Source organism: Geotrypetes seraphini, chromosome 4 (genome assembly GCF_902459505.1).
Source record: "Geotrypetes seraphini chromosome 4, aGeoSer1.1, whole genome shotgun sequence".
Classification (NCBI taxonomy): Eukaryota; Metazoa; Chordata; class Amphibia; order Gymnophiona; family Dermophiidae; genus Geotrypetes; species Geotrypetes seraphini.
Genome location: NC_047087.1, coordinates 48,811,179 through 48,833,834, shown reverse-complemented (window position 1 = coordinate 48,833,834; position 22,656 = coordinate 48,811,179). Strand labels below are relative to the sequence as shown.

The window sequence follows — 22,656 nt, the reverse complement described above, 5'->3', positions numbered from 1 at the left end:
TCCCGACCACTCTGCGATCCAATTGTTCCCCGACCCGATCAACCTCCGATCTGATCCGAGCATGCAAATGAGGGGGAACAGCATGCAAATGTAGGCAGGCAGCGATTCACTAAAAAAAAAAAAAGAGGAACACTGACTGGGTTGGCCAATCCAAACCAAGCAACTGCTGGGGACCAGTCGCTCACGTCCCTGCCGATTCTTCTGCCCCTCAGAAGCAGTCTCCTTCCAAGCTGGCGTTGCTTATGCCCAATCCCCAAACCAGCCCCATTACCGCATTTTGGAGAGGATAAAAATAAGAGCAATGCCGTCTCTAACTCATCCTCAAGGGCAAATAAATCCTCCTTACTTTTGCCTCCTCGCATTTTATGGCACTGAATGAGCTGTTCAAAGTTTAAAAATCTGAACGGCATATGGTTTTAGGAGAATTGCAGCCCGAGCCTTCGCCTCCAGTGCTTACCCTTGAGCCATCAGAGCTCTGACTCTCCTCTTGCCACCCTGCTCTCTGCCCTGACTCTCTTGTCCTTTCCCGCAGTGCGAACCAGTGGTTTTAACATGCGGGTTAAAACCACGGGCTCGCAAAAAGCTGGCCGTGTTGTGTAAAGCTTCTCCTTTTGGAGCTGCACGAAAGCCGACTTGCATTGTAGGCAATCTTTAGATGCACGTGCCATTTTTTTTGTGCGTACTGTGTAATGGTTTTTTGTCACAAACAATAGACGAACAGTACAACTTTATGGCTGTCACTGCCCTGGACTCTCTGGGGTCTTGCAGTGGATGCTGCTGACACTGTTGGAGCTGCAGCTCTGCTGGGCACGGAGGGCCAGAGCATGCGCAGACTATCTACAGGCAAAGAAGATGGTCTGAGCATGCGTCGGGATCACTGGAGAGTGATCCGTGCATTTGGTTGGGAGCGCGATTCCGATCGCCCTCATTTGCATGAGGGTGCTTCGTGAATCAGCCCCCTGGCCACGGATCGGATCCGATCTGTGGCCTTAGTGAATCTAGCCCTTAGTATTCTATAACCTTAGCATACAAATTTGATAGTATGTAACTGCAAGGAGAGGAAGAATGTGGGAGGAGCATGGATGTGGTAAGGGGCATGCCTAGAACTTAGATATTAATTGGAAAATTCTGTAACTAGTGTCTAAAAAGACAGGCGCCTATTTCTTGTCAGTCACTTAGGTGTCTATTATAGAATCATGCCTAACTTAAAACTTAAAGCTTAATTAAATAAGGCAATTATAAGTATTTTGTCCAGACTAGTATGATGTAAGTGAATAATGTTGTTATCTGGACACATGTAAAGTTTAATCACTTCTTGCGAAATCCAAAAAGACGCCTCAGCCCCACCACTCCACTGCTGTAATAACTTATACCGCGGGAAGCATATTGTGGTGCTTCATCATTGGCTGTCTATTTGTAAAGCTATTTGATCTTTTAGACTTTTTTTCTTTATAGTTATGTGTAATAAATACTTTAAATAAACTTCATTTCATGGAATTGTAATGTATACTTTAAAAGTAGATAGTACTTATCTCAGCCAAAACCTGGGGAGTCAGACCCGACATGTTTCACACAACCAAGTGTTTTATCAAGGGTCTCCCCATAAAATAAGAAGCAGAAGCTGTCACATACAATTGTGTCCTGCTCCTCTCCCATCAAAGTTTTACCAAACTAATACAATCACTATATGCTGTACTCACCAAGGCTGCCGCTGTCATCCGACTCCAATTTAGTTATGAGAAAAGATGGCGGCGGCGTCCTTAGCCTGAGGTTTAAATCCTCCCTCTCTGACAAGCAGTGTACCCGCCCCCTGCAGCCATTGGTCCCAAACAACGATTACATCATCGATCCCCACTCGATTTCGCTGTTCAACCCACGGGGTTCAACAGTGTCCAACTTAAAATAAATCTTTGTTCACACTCATTTAACTTGGCCTGATTGCTCCCTTCATCTCCCCCCACTTTGTTTATGACACGCCATCTCAAATCCTTAATAGTATGATTAACTGTCACCCAATGTTCAACCAAAGGTGCTTGCATTACCTTATTACAAATGCGAGACTTGTGCTCTGTCAGCCGTGTTTTTATTTTTCTGTTGGTCCGACCCACATATATGAGGTCACAAGGGCACACGATGGCATAAATTACACCCTGGGTGTTACAATCAGTAATGTGTCTAGATTTTAAAGATAGTGTCCTCCCAGGGACCTTCAAGACGTCCCCCTGAATGGCGGAGGGGCACCACTGGCATCTACCACATGCCCCATGGTGCCCCTCCTCTAATACAGGTCGGGTCCCATATTTTTGGAAATCACACCATTGACCTAGTGTAATCCCCCTAGTGTATGCTATCCTCGGGAAAGACCCTAAAGGTTTATGAGGTTGTACAATAAACCAATATTTTCTAAACATATCCACCATCGCTTTAGTTGCCTTTGAAAAAGGAAGAACACATGTAAGCTGATCACCCTCGCTTTGGGAAATGTTAGATGGTTCCTGCAGGAGTAAATCTCTTTGTGCATATTTGCCCCTAATGAAAGCCTGCTTAATAGATCTTTCTGGGTAACCCCTAACCCGGAGTCTCTCAGTCAATTTTTTAGCTTGTACTCTATATTCCCCCATAGAGGAGTAAACCCTGCGTACATGTAAAAACTAGACACATTACTGATTGTAACACCCAGGGTGTAATTTATGCCATCGTGTGCCCTTGTGACCTCATATATGTGGGTCAGACCAACAGAAAAATAAAAACACGGCTGACAGAGCACAAGTCTCGCATTTGTAATAAGGTAATGCAAGCACCTTTGGTTGAACATTGGGTGACAGTTAATCATACTATTAAGGATTTGAGATGGCGTGTCATAAACAAAGTGGGGGGAGATGAAGGGAGCAATCAGGCCAAGTTAAATGAGTGTGAACAAAGATTTATTTTTAAGTTGGACACTGTTGAACCCCGTGGGTTGAACAGCGAAATCGAGTGGGGATCGATGATGTAATCGTTGTTTGGGACCAATGGCTGCAGGGGGCGGGTACACTGCTTGTCAGAGAGGGAGGATTTAAAACTCAGGCTAAGGACGCCGCCGCCATCTTTTCTCATAACTAAATTGGAGTCGGATGACAGCGGCAGCCTTGGTGAGTACAGCATATAGTGATTGTATTAGTTTGGTAAAACTTTGATGGGAGAGGAGCAGGACACAATTGTATGTGACAGCTTCTGCTTCTTATTTTATGGGGAGACCCTTGATAAAACACTTGGTTGTGTGAAACATGTCGGGTCTGACTCCCCAGGTTTTGGCTGAGATAAGTACTATCTACTTTTAAAGTATACATTACAATTCCATGAAATGAAGTTTATTTAAAGTATTTATTACACATAACTATAAAGAAAAAAAGAAAAAAAGTCTAAAAGATCAAATAGCTTTACAAATAGACAGCCAATGATGAAGCACCACAATATGCTTCCCGCGGTATAAGTTATTACAGCGGTGGAGTGGTGGGGCTGAGGCGTCTTTTTGGATTTCGCAAGAAGTGATTAAACTTTTACATGTGTCCAGATAACAACATTATTAACTTAAAACTTAGGCACCTGTAATGTAGACCAGGGTTTTAAAGGCCTGCATTATAGGTACCTAAGTCCTTTCTAGAATCATGCCTAAACACGCCTACTTTGGAGTTCTTTTGCAGAATCATGATTAAGGATAGGCACCTATCACCCAATTAATTTTTAATTTTTTTTTTCCAATTATACGCTGGTTAAAGCTCATAATTTAAGCCAATTTAGTAATTATTTTAGGTGCCTATCTTTGGGCACTTCTTATAGAATTTCCCCCTAAGGTCACAGAATACTGCAACTGTAACATTTAGGGCTCCTTTTACAAAGGCGCGCTAGGGCCTTAACGTGCGGAATAGCACGTGCTAAAATTCCGCGTGCGCTAGCCGCTACCACCTCCTATTGAGCAGGCGGTAGATTTTTGGCTAGCGCGTGCTAATCCAGTGCGTGCGGTAAAACCCGTAGCACACCTCCGTAAAAGGAGCCCTTAGTTGCAGACATTTACACCAGCCATTGACATGCTATAGGCCTAAATGTTGGTACGTCAATGCCAATTTACACTAGCATGCTATTACAGCAATTATGTGCATGATTGCCGATATAGAATTCACACTTAGCGTACAGCATCCTGGTGCCTAATTTCTAGCCACCTGTAGAGGATTTTTCCCTTAGGACTAGATTCAGGAAAAACTGGTTCCAAAAATAATCTGCATGGAGCGCCATTCTATAAAATGACGCTTTGAGTTGTGCTTTGTTTATAGAATGGTGCTTAGTGCCAATTTCCGTGCCAAACTTTGGGTACGAGGATTTACACCAGGTTTCAGTAGATGTACCCAAAGTTTGGCATGGAAATTGGCACGAAGCACTATTCTATAAACCACAAAACGAATGCTAGGAAGTTCTTCTTTACCCAACGTGTGGTGGACACCTGGAATGCGCTTCCAGAGGATGTAATAGGGCAGAGTACGGTACTGAGGTTTAAGAAAGGATTGGACAATTTCCTGCTGGAAAAGGGGATAGAGGGGTATAGATAGAGGATTACTGCACAGGTCCTGGACCTGTTTGGGCCGCCGCATGAGCGGACTGCTGGGCGCAATGGACCTCTGGTCTGACCCAGTGGAGGCGTTGCTTATGTTCTTATGTTCACACATGTCAAACACAAGGCCCGGGGGCCAAATCTGGCCCGCCTGGCCATTTTATGTGGCCCTTGGTGACTGTGTCGCAACTAAATGCTTGACTGTGCAGCCCTGGTCCCAGTGGCACTCCAAGTGCCTGAACACACTGCCCCACTCCCAGAAGCGCTCCAAGCTCCTCACCACGCTGCCTCAGTACCCATTTACAGGCAGAAGGACCCAGTCCCAGTATAAAAGCTAGGTTGGGGCAGGTTGCTCCACAGAAGTGCCTGACCGCGCCACAGGTGTCTCAGGGCGAGGAAGGATCTATACTTCTACTAAGACTAACTCCCCCTCTTTTACTAAGGTGCGCTATGCTTTTTAGCGTGTGCTAAACACGCACTAAATGCTAACGCATGCATGTTATCCTATGGATGCCTTTGCGGTCAGCGCACGCGTTGATTTAGCACACGCTAAACACACGCTACAACACTTAGTGCACCTTAGTAAAAGAGGGCCTAAGTATCTTATTAGAAAATTTGGCCCTTGACTTAGCCTGTGTTTTAGATTTGGCCCCTTTCGTGATTGAGTTTGATACCCCTGCTATAAACAAAGCACAACTCAAAAGTGCCATTTTATAGAATGGTGCTCCGAGGTAGAATAACATTATTCGCCGATGATGCCAAACTAAGCAATGTAATGAGCAAAAGCACAAGGACAAAAATTAAATGGCAGACGATATGATGCATGACCTACTTCTACTGGAGCGCTGGTCTAGGTCCTGGCAACTCAGTTTCAATGCCAAAAAATGCAAAGTCATGAACCTGGGAAGCCGAAATCCATGCAGGATTTACACCCTAAATGGCGAAATCTTGACAAAAACTGAAGCAGAAAGAGACTTAGGGGTGATTGTCAGGGGAGACATGAAGTCTGCAAATCAAGTAGAGCAAGCTTCATCCAAAGCAAGGCAAAATCAAGTAGAGCAAGCTTCATCCAAAGCAAGGCAAATCATAGGTTGCATACGCAGGAGTTTCGTCAGCCGTAAACCTGAGGTCATTATGCCACTGTATAAATCCATGGTGAGACCGCACCTGGAGTACTGTGTGCAATTTTGGAGGCCACATTACCACAAGGATGTGCCGAGACTGGAATCGGTCCAGAGAATGGCCACCAGGATGGTCTTGGGACTCAAGGAGCTCCCATACGAGGAGCGGTTAGTGAAGTTGCAGCTCTACTCACTCGAGGAACGTAGAGAGAGGGGAGATATGATCGAGACATATGATCGAGACATTCAAGTACCTCACGGGTTGCATCGAGGTGGAAGAGGATATCTTCTTATTCAAGGGTCCCGCGGCAACAAGGGGCCATCAGTGGAAAATCAGGGGCGGGAAACTGCACGGTGACACTAGGAAGTTCTTCTTCACCGAAAGGGTGGTTGATAGCTGGAATAGTCTTCCACTTCAGGTTATTGAGGCCAGCAGCGTGCCAGATTTTAAGGCCAGATGGGACAGACATGTGGGATCTATCCGCAAAGATAGATAGGGAGGGTCATTGGAGTGGGCAGACTTGATGGGCCGTGGCCCTTATCTGCCGTCTATTTCTATGTTTCTATGTTTCTATAATTTAGGCATGGATCCCTGGTATTCAGTAATACGGCGCATACCTTTTAGTGAATGCTCCTGATCCACCTATACCCCTTCCATGGCCATGCTTCTTTTGAGTTCTGCATGTTAAGATTTGCGCGTGGATCTTTATGAACTAGCGCTTAGCCAATTAATGCCAACAATTGATTGTTAGCACCCAATTATTGGCTCTAATTCGCTCAGCCACTTTAGATGCATGTGCATCTTGGAGTCGCATGGAAATTTGCACACCATTTATAGAATCCCACACCCTTTAAGCATAGCGTTGAGTGCTGAATTTTTATTGCTGAATTTCGGGTACCCATTATCTGTATCTCTCTGGTACTTAGGTGCAATCACTTACACCAGCTCTATGGCAGGGCTAAGTGCTTATACCTAACTTTTAAGCACATATATTTGTGGTCATGCTGGTATTTTGTAAGGGAAAGTAGGTGTCTGTGTTCCTTTATTAGCAGTGTCTCAAACTTTTTTATATCTGGCACACTAAATGGAGAATTCTTTATTTAAAGCTCTTTAAGCTATGCATGGGTAATTGTAACAACGGTGAAACTAAAGTAGGTAGAATAGAATTGCTAATCAATGTGATGGGATTGTTTTTGAGTGCAAATTAACTCAATATATGTCTTGATAGTTGACAAGCAACATACATTTCATCATCCACCATCTGCAGTTCTCTTTTTTTTAATTTAATTTCTGTCGGAGCTGAAAATCTCAAGTTTGCAAAGATAAGAAGATCCAAACGGTAACAAAGCCTTGTTTGCTTTGTTGCTCGAGTTAGGATAACTACTGCATAAAAAATAAAAATAAAACTAAAATGAATTGCCATTAGTTTTCAAGGACTAATCACGTCAAAGAATGATGCTTGTCTGGGTGGATGTATACTTATGCACACAGATGCTCATAACATTGATGACTCTTGCGTATGCGACTTACATGTCATCTATTCTAGTGTATACTTATGAAGGGAAGTTTTTAAAAATAAAGTAAAATTCTTGAATCTCTTGTGGCACACCTGGAATGTTTTTGGGTTATACCACTGTGCCATCTCACACAGTTTGAGAGACACTGCTTTATAAAATAGACTGCTCTCTTGCACACTCTGGGTGCCTATTTATGAATGCCAAGTTATAAAATTGCCCCCTATCTTCACAGCTTATATTTGCTAGCTGGTGGTAAACATACAATTCCATTTGAAAATTTACCTCATCATTGTTTGGTAGAACTATGCAGATGGAAGGAACTTTTTCATACCCTTCTTAGGGTTCTTGAGAACAATATTGCTTTATCGTATTCTTAATATCATTGATGACAATATCCCATTCTGCCTTTCGCTTTGATATCTTTAATGAATTCTGTGTTCTATTTAGATCTCAAAAAGGGAACAAAGTCGGATGGAAACAATGAGAAATGTGAACAGGTAAAGTGGCAGACCACAGATATATCCAGTGCTGACTCGAGTCTCACAGTTGAAGAAAGGAAGCCAGAACTACAAATGGTCAAACCTGAAAAAACTAACAGTCCTAAGAAGGACATGAATGTGAAAACCTCAAAGAAAGACAGTGGCCTTCCAGTCATTTCAGACACTAGCAGAAGTCAGAAATTAATTATCGATGGAGAAGTGAAGCCTCATAGATCAGGGTCAGAAGAGAGTTCCAACAAAGTTGCTCACGCAAAACCAACAGAAATAAAAAATGCAGCTCCTGCACTCTGCACTGCCTCCTCAGAGACCATCTCTTCAAAGTTCCAGTGTTTATCAAGAACAGACGGCCAACCATTGCTTCCAAGGTAATGAGCAATTCCCAAAACAGCGTCCTGTGATGTCTATTATTACTAATAATTTCTATAGTGCACTGTACAGATATACCTAAGGGAAATCGCCTCCTTTCTGGAGCATGCAGTATAATCAAGACATAGACAAGACAAATAAGGGGTTTCAGGCAATTTATTTAATATAGGAAGCACAATAAAAATCTACATGGCTACAGTCAGGGAGACTTAGAAAGTCTTTAACTGAGTGGTATAAATAACCAATATACAACAAATGTCAATACTCCACTCGCATGAAAAGGTCTATAATCAATAAACTATTAATCATACTATTTATGCAGGAAAAGGCCTCAGAATTAGGGAGAACTACGCTTATAATCTCATCAATATTCACTGCCAGCGTAGATGTAATCAGTGTACATACGCCATCCTTCAATCACTGGCCAAAAACCTGCTTAGTACATTTTTCTTATTCATAATTTTCTTAATCTTTTTATCCTATTTTTTAGCCTTTTAATTTAAACTATATCTTATAACTGATTCGCTCCACAGTAAACCTCTGAATACAAAGCATTTCACAGTTTGAAAAAATCTAACGGGAATTTACTTATCTTTAGTCTTTTTGATTTTTCATGTTCTGTTTTCGCTCGTGAATTTTGTTTACTCTGTGCCGCCTTAGACTACCGGGACCAGGACCTAAGCTTTTCTGCTCACGGAGCCAGAATCGGAGCCGATTAATAGTCTATTGATTATAGACCTTTTCATGCGAGTGGGGTATTGACATTTGTTTTATATTGGTTATTTATACCACTCAGTTAAAGACTTTCTAAGTCTCCCTGACCATAGCCATGTAGATTTTTATTGTGCTTCCTATATAAAATAAATTGCCTGAAACCCCTTATATATCTTGTCTGTGTCTTGACTATACTGCATGCTCCAGAAAGGAGGAGATTTCCCTTAGGTATATCTGTATAGTTCTGGCTCCGAGAGCGGAAAAGCTTAGGTCCTGGTCCTGGTAGTCTATGACGGCACAGAGTAAACAAAATTCACGAGCGAAAACAGAACATGAAAAACCAAAAAGACTAAAAAGTAAATTCCCGTTAGATTTTTTCAAACTGTGAAATGGTCTGTATTCAGAGGTTTACTGTGGAGCAAATCAGTTATAAGATATAGTTTAAATTAAAAGGCTAAAAAATAGGATAAAAAGATTATAAGCAAAATATGAATAAGAAAAATGTACTAAGCAGGTTTTTGGCCAGTGATTGAAGGATCACCTTTTATGTACACTGATTACATCTACGCTGGCAGTGAATATCGATGAGATTATAAGCATAGTACTCCCTAATTCTGAGGCCTTTTCCTGCATAAATAGTATGATTAATAGTTTATTGATTATAGACCTTTTCATGCGAGTGGAGTATTGACATTTGTTGTATACGGTCAGGGAGAGCCAGAGGTTAAGATTATAAGAAACCTACTAAAAAGCTGAGTCATTAGGAATAATTTGAATACAGCTAGAGAGGGAGAAAGATGTACCAAAGACTATTCCATGCATCTAGGTGTCAGGGACTGGCGGTGGAGAAGAAGGACACAGATAAGAGCAACTTGCCTGATGGACAGCAGGTGAAGAGGATAGGGGAGTAAAGGGAGATAAGAGAGGAGAGATAATGAGAAGTTGCAGAATGAAGGCACTGGTAGAAGTTTAAACTGTCACAGGGCAATAGTGTAATCTACAATTCTCAGTTATGACTTAGTCTTTCTTGCAGTTCTTCAGTCTTTGTCATCTTTTTTTCTGAAAGTGACTTTGAAAGCAATCAGGGTAATATTCAGTCTATTGCAGTCATAAGAACATAAGCAATGCCTCTGCTGGGTCAGACCTGAGGTCCATCGTGCCCAGCAGTCCGCTCACACGGCAGCCCAACAGGTCCAGGAACTGTGCAGTAATCCTCTATTTATACCCCTCTATCCCCTTTTCCAGCAGGAAATTGTCCAATCCTTTCTTGAACCACAGTACTGTACTCTGCCCTATTACGCCCTCTGGAAGCGCATTCCAGGTGTCCACCATACGTTGGGTAAAGAAGAACTTCCTAGCATTCGTTTTGAATCTGTCCCCTTTCAACTTTTCCGAATGCCATCTTGTTCTTTTATTTTTTGAAAGTTTGAAGAATTTGTCCCTCTCTACTCTCTCTATGCCCTTCATGATCTTGTAATTCTCTATCATATCCCCTTTAAGTCTCCTCTTCTCCAGGGAAAAGAGTCCCAGTTTTCCCAATCTCTCAGTGTATGAAAGGTTTTCCAAACCTTTTATCAGACGTGTCGCTCTCCTCTGAACCCTCTCGAGTATCGCCATATTCTTCTTAAGGTACGGCGACCAATATTGGACGCAGTATTCCAGATGTGGACACACCATCGCCCGATACAATGGCAGGATAACTTCTTTCGTTCTGGTTGTAATACCCTTCTTGATTATGCCTAGCATTCTGTTTGCCTTCTTAGTGGCCGCTGCGCACTGTGCCATCAGCTTCATTGTCATGTCCACCATTACCCCCAAGTCCCTTTCTTGGGTACTCTCATTCAATAACATCCCTCCCATCGTATAGTACATAGGGTTTCTGTTTCCCACATGTAATACTTTACATTTCTCAACGTTGAACTTCATCTGCCATCTCATCGCCCATTCCCCTAGTTTGTTCAAGTCCCTTTGCAATTCTTCGCAGTCCTCTTTAGTCCGAGCTCCACTAAATAGTTTGGTGTCGTCCGAAATTTTATTATCTCACACTTTGTCCCTGTTTCTAGATCATTTATGAATATATTAAATAGAATTTTTTAAAAGTACTGATCACCATAGGATAATTTAAACCTGTATCCTCATTGCTGGACCGTATCTGAGTACCAGAAGTGAATATTTGGGACTTGGATGGAGACCAGAAGTTATCCAGGTACCACCATAAGAACATAAGATATGCCTTCACCGGATCAGACCGAAGTCTATCCTGTCCGGCGATCCGCGCACGCGGCGGCCCATTTAAGTACACCTTTTGGGAGACCCGGATTTCCCGTATCCCTCAATATGGTTTTCAAGAAGATGTGCATCCAACTTGCGCTTGAAACCCAGAACATTAGTCTCCGCCACAACCTCCTCCGGGAGAGCATTCCAAGCTCCAACCACTCGCTGTGAGAAACAGAACTTCCTGACGTTTGTCCTGAATCTGCTGCCACTCAGTTTCAGGCTGTGACCCCGTGTCCGTGTGACTTCCGAAAATGTTAACAATGCTGCTTCCTGGTCTATTTTATCAAATCCTTTTAATATTTTAAAAGTCTCTATCAAATCCCCTCGCAGTCTTCTCTTCTCCAGGGCGAACAGTCCCAGTTTTCTGAGACATTCCTCGTAGCTCAAATTCTCCATAGATATTTGGGCAATTTATACAGTCCTACTTGCCCAAATAGTTAACCGGGCATTGGCACTGAATATCAGCGATGCCCAGTTAACTTCAAGCTTCACCTCTGCTCTGCCCCCTGGACTTCTCCAGGATTGACCGGATAGTGCCAGAGCAGTCAAACATGATATTCAGTGGCATTATCAGGTTAGGTACCACTGAACTTCATGCTGGGACCTGGCCAGCAGGAGTTCATTAGACTGGAGCTGCTTGGGCCCAGTTAACTATCACTGAATATCAATATCTTTCTAATAGTTTCTGAATATTGGAAGGTTGGAAGCTAGCTTCATGTTCAGTGGTAAGAACATAAGAATATCCATATTGGGTCAGATCAAATGGTCCATCTAGCCTAGTATCTTGTTTCCACAGTGGCTTATCCAGATCACAAGTACCTGGCAGAAACCCAAATATTAGCAACATTCCATACTACTTATCCCAGGGCATGCAGTATCTTTCCCCACTGTCTGGTAGGGTGTTCCATGGGGTTGGAATTGACCTGGGGTAAGCTCCTTTGTTGCTGGGACAGTTAAGAGGGCTTTGGATAGAGAGTGCAGGGGTTTTGGATAGTATGTAGAGCTCATGATAACAAGTTGTGTAGAGCACACAGTCTGAACACACGCATATAGATGTACTAAATCACATGTGTAATGGAGTTGGCACTTGAACCTGTACTCAATCCATGAAACCATCAGAATATTAAGATTGAACAATTATTTTGTATTATTCAGAGTAATTGTGGTGAGTTATAAGAAAATATCTGATTTGCAGGTTTTCTAGCCCTGGGCAGAAGGTTGACACCCATGAAAAAAATCAAGACAACATGGTAGGTGACAGCACAAAGGAAAAAGCTCCACTCTGTCCACCCGCTGAGGCACAAGATGATGGGCATTTGCAGGAGAAACTAAAATATAAGCAGTGCCATAAGGACCTCAGGACAGACCCGTGTAGAGAAGGAAAAGATGTGAGGTCTGAAGGCAAGCTAGATCCACAACTGATCAAAGCAGGGAAGCCTCAGATACTCTTTTATAAACCATCAATGGAGAAGATGGTCATGGAAACAACTGAGCATAAGAGCAAGGGTCTGACTCCTCCAAGTAGCATGGAAAAGGGTAGTAGAAGTGAGGCTGCAGGCATGGGACAAAGCTTCCAAGAGCCACCAGCGGCTAGAAAAATACTGGAAAATGACAGTGACAGTCTGATCACACAGGCAGAAACCCCACTTAGTGGTGGGATGGAAAGTGAGACAAAGCAGACTACAGGACCCAGCACAGCATCTGAGACAGACACAGTTGTTATTGGTAAGTGTTCTGTTGAGTGACATAGTGGCTTATATACATCCATACCTAACCAGGGTCTGCTAACAAGGTTCAATATTATGAAAATTCCAGACATGCATAGATATTTTTGCATCACCTAGAGATGCATTTCATTAGTTTCCCAAGGGCTGAGGCATGTACATGTAAAGATGAAATGCAAAAGCTCCTCTCTCACTTGGTACTGCTATATAATGTTCATAGAAATGCTTACATTAAGAATCCTCAAAACATTACAAAATACTGTATATTGTTGTACATTATCAGTTATTAATAACAGCTCAGAGCTATTTTATATTATACATATACAAGGAACCAGTAAATTAGTGTTCCTACCAGAAGAAGGCTATGGTGGTTATTTTAGAAGACTTCTTCATGATTTGCATGTGCAAATCCATAGTATGGAGATATTTCAAGGGGTGTGGTTTGGGTATGATATGGGTGGGGCTTGGATAGGACTACAATCTATGAGAGTAATATCTATTTCAGAATGGGACTAGACATCTATATGGGAAAAAAATCACATTAAGGTTTTTAAATTGCTCCTTTCAGCCATTACTTTATAGGAAGGATTAAGGGGGTTATCTTCCTTAATCCCCCATTATCAATCTCCTCCTCAATATAATAAAAAAATAAATAAATACAAGATTACAGACTCTACAGGTAATTAGCAGCAGACACGAATGCAGATTTACAAAATGGCTGACCTACACAGATAAGTGTCGGAAATTACATGAATAAGCAGTTATTGTATTTGATAACTTACACGTGTAAAACGCCAAATTTCTTCCATTGATTTTTTTTTTCCCCCCCCACATTTATAATTGTAAAATAGAAGGTTCTGCTGCACATGCCATTACAGCACTCCTTCTGTACATGCCACCACATACATATGCATTCCTGCATGTATTGTAGGAAAATTCTATAGATTGGCAGCAGGGCCGGATTTAGATGAAAAGAGGCCCTAGGCTATTCCACTTATGAGGCCCTTTCACCTCCCATTTTTAAGTTTGTAAATTACATGAGAGAGAATAAAATACATCATTACTGTGATATATATCAATATGTTAAAAGAAACATGTTGTTATTGGTACTAACCTTTATAAAAAATGTGACACGGATAATAAATAAAAAAAAGTTGAGAACACTTATTTGGACATTTATTCTCAGCACCATATATAGTACTTGTAACACTAACTAATCAAACATAACACACATTGCCCCTTCCTATGTCCATAGTGCCCCCAGTGCGTTCTTCCTCACTTCACCCTCCCTCTGATGCCCACCTGCCTCCCATCCCCCTTCCATTGAACACCCCCCCATGCCATCCTACCTGCCTGCCTTCCATTAAACCCCCTCCACCCCCCCTCCAATGCCAGCCTGCCTGCCTCCCATCCCCCTTCCACTGAAACCCCCCACCCCACCACCCCCCGATGCCAGTCTGGGCCGCCCTGTCCTGACGGGTCCACGTTTTGCCTCTCTCCCCGCGGGGCTGGGCTTTGCCTAGCTGTTTCCGGACTGACGTCTTTCCCTCCCCGATCCTCCTCCCAGGGCGAGAAAAAGAAAGGGAGAAGCCGAGTCGGCACCCTGTTGTGGCCGGAGCCGGTTCCGATCCCGAAGCGTAGAATTTCTCCTTATTTTCGGTTCAGTGTTTTAGTGTTCACTGTTTTTAGAATAGTGTAATTTTAATTTTGCTAACAATTTGAATGTAGGCCCCTCTTGATCTTGAGGCCCTAGGCTGAAGCCTAGTTAGCCTATAGGAAAATCCGGCCCTGATTGACAGATTCTTTTCTAGAAACCACTGGAACTGTATAAGCCTCAACCTGGATGTGCCAATTCTGATTTCTATATTCTCTCTTTTGGGTAAAAAGGTGTGTTAGCCAAATTAATTCACTTTTAAAGTTGTCTGTCATTGGAATGCTTCCATGTTTCACATATATATTTTATTTGTCATATTTTGCTCATTTTTGACCCAAGGAAGAAGGTATTGCCTTTGAAAGCTAGTCGAAGAAATGTCTAGTCAAAACTAGTCAAAAAGTTAGTCCAATAAAAAAGCCTTCTTGCTTTCTTTGTTGGAAACTCTGCAAGGCTCTTATGGTTCTCAAATCAGGGCCTGAGCTCAGCATGACAACAGGGCAATTGACCTTGTAAGGTTTTTCTGATTACATTTTACCTTCTGCGATTCTATATGGAGGGTTAGGGTTTATAAAATTCTAGAAAGGATTCTTGTCTGCAATCAGCAGATAAACATTCAGATAATTCTGCGCTGTAATCATTATATCCTAATTAACAGAGAAGGCTTACAGTGGCATCTAAGGCTCATTAAAGAAACTTCCATGCCACTGTAAGTCTCTTTGACTGTCCAGCTGGAGTCGAGGGATTTCATGAGGCTCTGTAAATTAGCAACATGACATTATTTGTTAGGCAATCTCAGTGTGAACCAATTACTGTAGTTGTATCTATAAGATAGGTTGGGGTTAACAATCACTGTTATTATTCTTTAAAGTTCACTTCTCCACAATCTCTTTCTGAAATTCAAAAAGGTTAGATCTGATTCAAAACAGGGTTTACATTACTTAAGTGATTTGTTTTCAGTCTGCTGTTGAAACATTTTTTTTTTTTAAATTTAGTATTTTGCTATATTCAGATACACTCCCTGTCCCCAGAGACCTTATAATCGTAAGCTTTTCTGTTACATCCCTTCTGGATTCCATTTGCTAGGTGTTCAATCCCAACTTGCAATGCGGGAGTTGCTGAAATCCACAAACTTTTCTGAGCCCATGCTCTACCCCCTTAGCCTGAGAGCTAGCAAACATATCCAGTTACAATTTCTGCAAGAAATCTGTGTAGAAGTCTATTACCTGCTCTGCTTCTTTTTCTTTTCCTTTTTTGCTTAAAGTTCATTTTCTTGGTGGCTTCAGTGCCGTGAGACCCATTCCATGTGGTCCCCTGTTGGAGGAAAGGATGCAGTCCCGCAGTGCTGGATTGCTGCTTCACAGAGAAACTCTGGTGGATCTGTGGAGCCAGCCTGTGTGCCACCATATCTAGACTTGGGGTCCCTTCCCCTGGGAGTCTGCTTGCCGGTGACCTTGTCACGGGTTTCAAATGCAGGCTGTATGCATCTGGAGTGAAACCCACCTGGGTTTCAAGGCGCAAGCTGCCTTTCCTGCCCCCGACCATGTGGGCAAGGCTCCGGGAGGATGGAGGTCATAGTCGGTGTCTGGCTAGCTGTTATTCCAAAGATTTCAAGCCTGGATCCATTTGGAGCTGTTTCTGAGGGAGAAAATCCTTTTCATCCACTCTAATGCTGTTTAAAGCTGCAAACAGTCTGGCACTGCATAACTGTGAGTAAACCTCCATAACTTCGGGAGTGCCTTGGAAAACGATTTTAAAGTTGTTTTTCACAGTTTCTCAAGGTAGGGTTCAGGTACTCCTCCTCACCAGATCCCAAATCACTATTTTTTATTTTTGTTTATTTTTGCTGTTTTTGGCATAAATTCGTGACGGTGGCCATCTTGGATTTTAAAATCAATTTTTTTTTACTAACTTTTATTTCTGCCTCAAAACCCCCTCGATTTGAACCAAAATCATTTTGGATAGACTCCCCGGCCCCTAATCTGTTGAATGTGAACACTGATTTTGCCAGATTGGCGCCGGATCAGCAATTGTATACCCTGTGCCGTAGTACGTGAATATCATAGTACAGAAGCATGACTTTAATTAGTGAGTTTAGACAGTTCCCTGATTGTAGTAAGCCTTTTGTCCTTGTGTCTCTTGATCTATTGATTGCTTTTGATCTTGTTGATCATCATTTGTTGCTTACTTGGTGTTTTGATTTCAGTATTTTTTTTTTTTGAGGGGGGGGGAGGTCTGCATTGGTTCTCTTCATTTCTAATAGGTAGACTGTTTTGTATCCTTGCCAACTTGTTTCTTTCCTCTTCCTATCCCTGCACCAGTGTTTCTTAATATCTTGTTTTCTATGCTAAGTCTCTTGGAGTGAATCCTTTCATTTTTTACTGATGATATTCAGATAATTTATTATGCTGATTCTATTACATTTAATTTGTAACTGTTAAAACATTGCCTTGACAGGATGGCCTAGTAGTGACATGATTCAATCAATTCAAAAGGCTTACTACAATCAGGGAACTGTCTAAACTCACTAATTAAAGACATGCTTCTGTACTATGATATTCACGTACTACGGCACAAGGTACACAATTGCTGATCCGGCGCCAATCTGGCAAAATCAGTGCTCACATTCAACAGATTAGGGGCTGGGGAGTCCATCCAAAATGATTTTGGTTCAAATCGAGGGGGTTTTGAGGCAGAAATAAAAGTTAGTAAAAAAGATTGATTTTAAAATCCAAGATGGCTGCCGTCACAAATTTATGCCAAAAACAGCAAAAATAAAGAAAAATAAAAAATAGTGATTTGGGATCTGGTGAGGTGGAGGACCTGAACCCTACCCTGAGAAACTGTGAAAAACGACTTTAAAATCGTTTTCCAAGGCACTCCCGAAGTTCCCACAGGAGATAATGGAGGTTTACTCACAGTTATTCAGTGCCAGACTGTTAGCAGCTTTAAACAGCATTAGAGTGGATGAAAAGGATTTTCTCCCTCAGAAACAGCTCCAAATGGATCCAGGCTTGAAATCTTTGGAATGACAGCTAGCCAGACACCGACTTTGACCTCCACCCTCCCGGAGCCTTGCCCACATGGTCGGGGGCAGGAAAGGCAGCTTGCGCCTTGAAACCCAGGTGGGTTTCACTCCAGATGCATACAGCCTGCATTTGAAACCCGTGACAAGGTCACCGGCAAGCAGACTCCCAGGGGAAGGGACCCCAAGTCTAGATATGGTGGCACACAGGCTGGCTCCACAGATCCACCAGTTTCTCTGTGAAGCAGCAATCCGGCACTGCGGGACTGCGTCCTTTCCTCCAACAGGGGACCACATGGAATGGGTCTCGCGGCACTGAAGCCACCAAGAAAATGAACTTTAAGCAAAAAAAAAAGAAAAAGAAGCAGAGCAGGTGATAGACTTCTACACGGATTACTTGCAGAAATTGTAACTGGATATGTTTGCTAGCTCTCAGGCTAAGGGGGTAGAGCATGTGCTCAGAAAAGTTTGTGGATTTCAGTAACTCCCGCATTGCAGGTTGGGATTGAACTCCTAGAAAGGGGATAAATCCTTCTTTAGCTATATTAGTGACAGGAAAAGAAATAAAGATGGGATAGAACGCCTGAAGCAATCGGACGGTAACTTTGCAGAATCAGATTCTGACAAGGCAGAACTACTAAATGAATACTTCTGTTCAGTCTTCACCTGTGAAGCGCCGGGAGCTGGTCCACAGCTTCAGATGGGAGAAAGCCAGAAAGACCCATTTCAAGATTTCGAGTTTACGCCCTACGAACTATCAAGACTCAAAGTAAACAAAGCCATGGAACTGGACAACCTACACCTCAGGGTGCTCAGGGAGCTAAGTGCAGTCCTGGCGGAACCATTATCTGTGCTTTTCAATCTTTCCCTACGCACAGGAATAGTCCCCTTGGACTGGAAAACCGCCAACGTAATCCCACTCCATAAAAAGGGCTGCAGGACAGAGACAGCAAACTACAGACCAGTGTGTAAGCTCATGGAAGCAATGATCAAACGGAATCTTGACACAATCCTAGATGAGGAAAACCTACGTGATCCCCACCAACACGGATTCACCCAGGGTAGATCCTGCCAATCTAATCTGATTAGCTTTTTTGACTGGGTTACTAGACAACTGGATGCCGGAGAGTCACTGGACGTGGTATATTTGGACTTCAGTAAAGCATTTGATAGCGTCCCACATAGAAGGTTATTGAACAAACTGAAATCAATAGGATTAGGGGACACTCTAACTACATGGGTTGGGGATTGGCTGAGCGGTAGACTTCAGAGGGTGGTGGTAAACGGTACACCATCCAAAACTTCAGACGTGATCAGTGGAGTGCCGCAGGGCTCGGTCTTGGGCCCGATTCTATTCAACTTATTCATAAGAGATATGACGCATGGACTTAGTGGAAGGGTATCACTGTTCGCCAATGACGCCAAACTTTGCAACATAGTTGGTAAAAGCATTTTACCTGATAATATGACGCAGGACCTACTGCTACTGGAACGATGGTCAGCAACTTGGCAGCTAGGCTTCAATGCTAAAAAGTATAAAGTAATGCACCTGGGTAAGAGAAACCCGTGCAGAACTTATGTACTAAATGGTGAGACCTTGGTCAGGACCACGGCGGAACGTGATCTAGGGGTGATCATTAGTGATGACATGAAGGCTGCCAATCAAGTGGAGAAGGCTTCCTCCAGGGCAAGACAAATGATGGGTTGTATCCGTAGAGGTTTTGTCAGCAGGAGACCTGAAGTCATGATGCCGTTATACAGATCCATGGTGAGGCCTCATTTGGAGTATTGCGTTCAATTCTGGAGACCACACTACCGGAAGGATCGAGTCGGTTCAGCGAATGGCCACCAGGATGGTCTTGGGGCTCAAGGATCTCACGTATGAAGAAAGACTGAAAAAATTGCGGCTGTACTCACTGCAGGAACGAAGAGAGAGGGGAGACATGATTAAAACGTTTAAGTACATCACGGGACATATCGAGTCGGAAGATGATATCTTCTGTCTCATGGGACCCTCGACCACCAGAGGGCATCCGCTGAAAATCAGGGGAGGGAAGTTTCATAGCGACTCCAGAAAGTACTTCTTCACCGAAAGAGTGGTGGATCATTGGAACAAACTCCCACTGCAGGTGATTGATGCCAGCAGCGTGACAGATTTTAAGAGAAAATGGGATACTCACGTGGGATCGCTAAGGGAGTGAATTCAGGGGGGCGGATACTTGAAATGGGCAGACTTGGTGGGCTACAGCCCTTTTCTGCCGTCATTTTCTATGTTTCTATGATCTTAGTTCTCTTAAAATGTCAAGCAATATGGATAACATATATTTGTTTCCTTCTACTACTTTCTCTCTGAATAGTTATGGAATTACTCTTGTTTCTTCAATCTTAAGTTTTAGGAGTTATTCTTTAACTCAGCATTGGCATTTGATCCCAAATTTCTAAGACTTTAAACTCTTGCCTTTTTGCACTGCATCAAATTAGCTCTAGTACAGGGGTAGGCAATTCCAGTCCTCGAAAGCCGGAGCCAGGTCAGGTTTTCAGAATATCCACAATGAATATGTACGAGATGGATTTGCATGCACAGCCTCCTTGAGATGCAAATCTATCTCATGCATATTTATTGTGGATATCCTGGCTCCGGCTCTCGAGGACCGGAATTGCCTACCCCTGCACTAGTAGATCATTCCATGATCAATTCATGTTGTATGCTTTTGTTCATGTCCTAATTGAATTGACTGCAATAAGATCACTCCATTATGCTAAAAGAACTGACCATGTGTCACCTTTACTCATAGTCATTGTCTGTCAGTAGCCTATAGAAAAAACCAAACAAACCATAGAAAATGACGGCAGAAAAGGGCCACGGCCCATCAAGTCTACCCACTCTAATGACCCACCCCCCTAATTTCCTCAATGAAGAGATCCCACATGCCTATCCTACTTTTTCTTAAAATCTTGCACGCTGCTGGCCTCAATTACCTGCAGTGGAAGATCATTCCAATGATCAACCACCCTTTCAGTGAAGAAATACTTCCTGGTGTCGACATGAAGTTTCCCACCCTTGATTTTCAGCGGATGCCCTCTTGTTGCCGTTGGTCCTTTAAGAAAAAAAATATCTTCTTCACCTCGATACGGCCCGTGACATATTTGAACGTCTCAATCATGTCCCCCCTCTCTCTGTGCTCCTCGAGTGAGTATAGCTGCAACTTTCCCAGCCGTTCCAAATACGGGAGATCCTTGAGTCCCGAGACCATCCTGGTGGCCATTCGCTGAACCGACTCAACTCTCATCACATCTTTTTGGTAGTGTGGCCTCCAGAATTGTACACAATATTCCAGATAAGGTCTCACCATGGATCTGTACAACGGCATTATGACTTCGGGCTTCCGGCTAACGAAACTTCTGCGGATGCAACCCATCATTTGTCTAGCCTTGGATGAAGCTTTCTCCACTTGATTGGAAGTCTTCATGTCTTCACTAATGATTATCCCCAAGTCTCGTTCTGTTGTAGTCCTTGCTAAGGTCTCACCATTTAGGGTGTAAGATCTGCATGGATTTCTGCTGCCAAGGTGCATGACCTTACACTTTTTGGCATTGAAGCTTAGTTGCCAAGTCTTGGACCAGTGTTCCAGTACGAGTAGGTCCTGCGTCATACTGTCGGGCACTGTGCTTTTGCCTACTATGTTGCATAGTTTGGCGTCATCGGCGAATAATGTAATTTTACCTCGAAGCCCCTGAGCCAGATCCCTTATGAAGATGTTAAATAGGATCAGGCCCAAGACTAAGCCCTGCAGCACTCCATTGATCATCTCCGACGTTTCGGAGAGGGTACCATTCACCACCACCCTCTGGAGCCTACCTCTAAGCCAGTCTTTAACCCATGCAGTTAATGTTTCACCTAATCCCATCGAACTCATCATGCTCAATAACCTGCGGTGTGGGACGCTATCAAATGCTTTACTGAAGTCCAAGTACACGACATCCAGGGACTCCTCCATATCCAGCTTTCTTGTTACCCGGTCAAAGAAGCTGATTAGTTTGGATTGGCAGGACCTTCCCTTTGTAAATCCATGTTGATGGGGATCTCACAGATTCTCCTCGTTCAGGATCATGTCTAATTTGTGTTTGATTAGTGTTTCCATAAGTTTGCTCACTATCGATGTGAGACTCACCAGTCTATAATTCGCAGCCTCCGTCCTGCATCCCTTTTTGTGGAGTGGAATGACGTTAGCTGTTTTCCAGTCCAATGGGACTCTTCCTGTACTTAGGGAAAGATTGTAGAGCGCGGATAACGGTTCCCCCAGGACATCGCTCAACTCCCTAAGCACCCTGGGATGTAGATTGTCTGGTCCCATGGCTTTGTTCACTTTGAATCTTGATAGTTCACAGTAGACGCTGCTGGGCGTAAACTCGAAATTTCAAAACGGGTCTTCCGAGCTTTCCCTTGTCTGCAACTGTGGACCGGATCCCGGTGCCTCGCAGGTAAAGACTGAGCAGAAGTATTCATTTAGTAGTTCGGCTTTATCGGAATCCGATTCTACATAATTCCCTTCTTATTTTCTAAGGCGTACTATCCCATCTGTGTTTCTTTTTCTGTCACTAATATACCTGAAGAAGGATTTATCCCCCTTCTTAATGTTCTTTGCTAGATTCTCTCCCATTCGGAGTTTGGCCTCTCTGTCCGCTGTTTTGACAGCTTTAGACTTGGCCAGATAGTCTTCCTTAGTTTCTCGATTTCCTGATTGTTTGCAGGAGACAAATGCTTTTTTCTTCTTTTTTACGAGGTCCGCGATCTCTGCAGAGAACCACTGGGGTTTATTGTTTCTCTGCCGTTTACTTACTGTTTTTATATAGTGGTTGGTTGCTTTGTGTAGGGTAGATTTCAGAGTTGACCACATTACCTCTACATTATCTGTTTCGGCTTGATTTTGCAGCGCCTGATGGACAAAATCTCCCATGCTTTTGAAGTTAGTGCCCTTAAAATTGAGGACCTTTGTTGATGTGTTTGATATAGTGAAACCTTTCCTGAGGTTGAACCATACCATGTTGTGGTCACTAGAGGCCAACATATCACCTACCGACACCTCTGTGACACTTTCTCCGTTGGTACCAGGTCCAGTATCCCCTGTGGGCCTAGTGGGCTTCAATACCATCTGTTTGAGTCGTGCTCCCTTA

At 43.0% G+C, this 22,656-nt stretch overlaps 1 protein-coding gene across 3 annotated transcripts in view; it reads left to right on the top strand.

Moving 5' to 3' along the window:
* The window catches only part of MYLK3 (myosin light chain kinase 3), a 138,246-nt gene that overhangs the window by 41,844 nt on the left and 73,746 nt on the right, over window positions 1-22,656 (top strand). For all 3 annotated transcript variants that reach the window (XM_033943550.1, XM_033943548.1, XM_033943549.1), the window contains 2 exons: window positions 7,672-8,089; window positions 12,277-12,806. In XM_033943550.1, coding sequence (XP_033799441.1) covers window positions 7,672-8,089; window positions 12,277-12,806 — 948 coding nt within the window. The remainder of the gene's footprint in view (window positions 1-7,671; window positions 8,090-12,276; window positions 12,807-22,656) is intronic.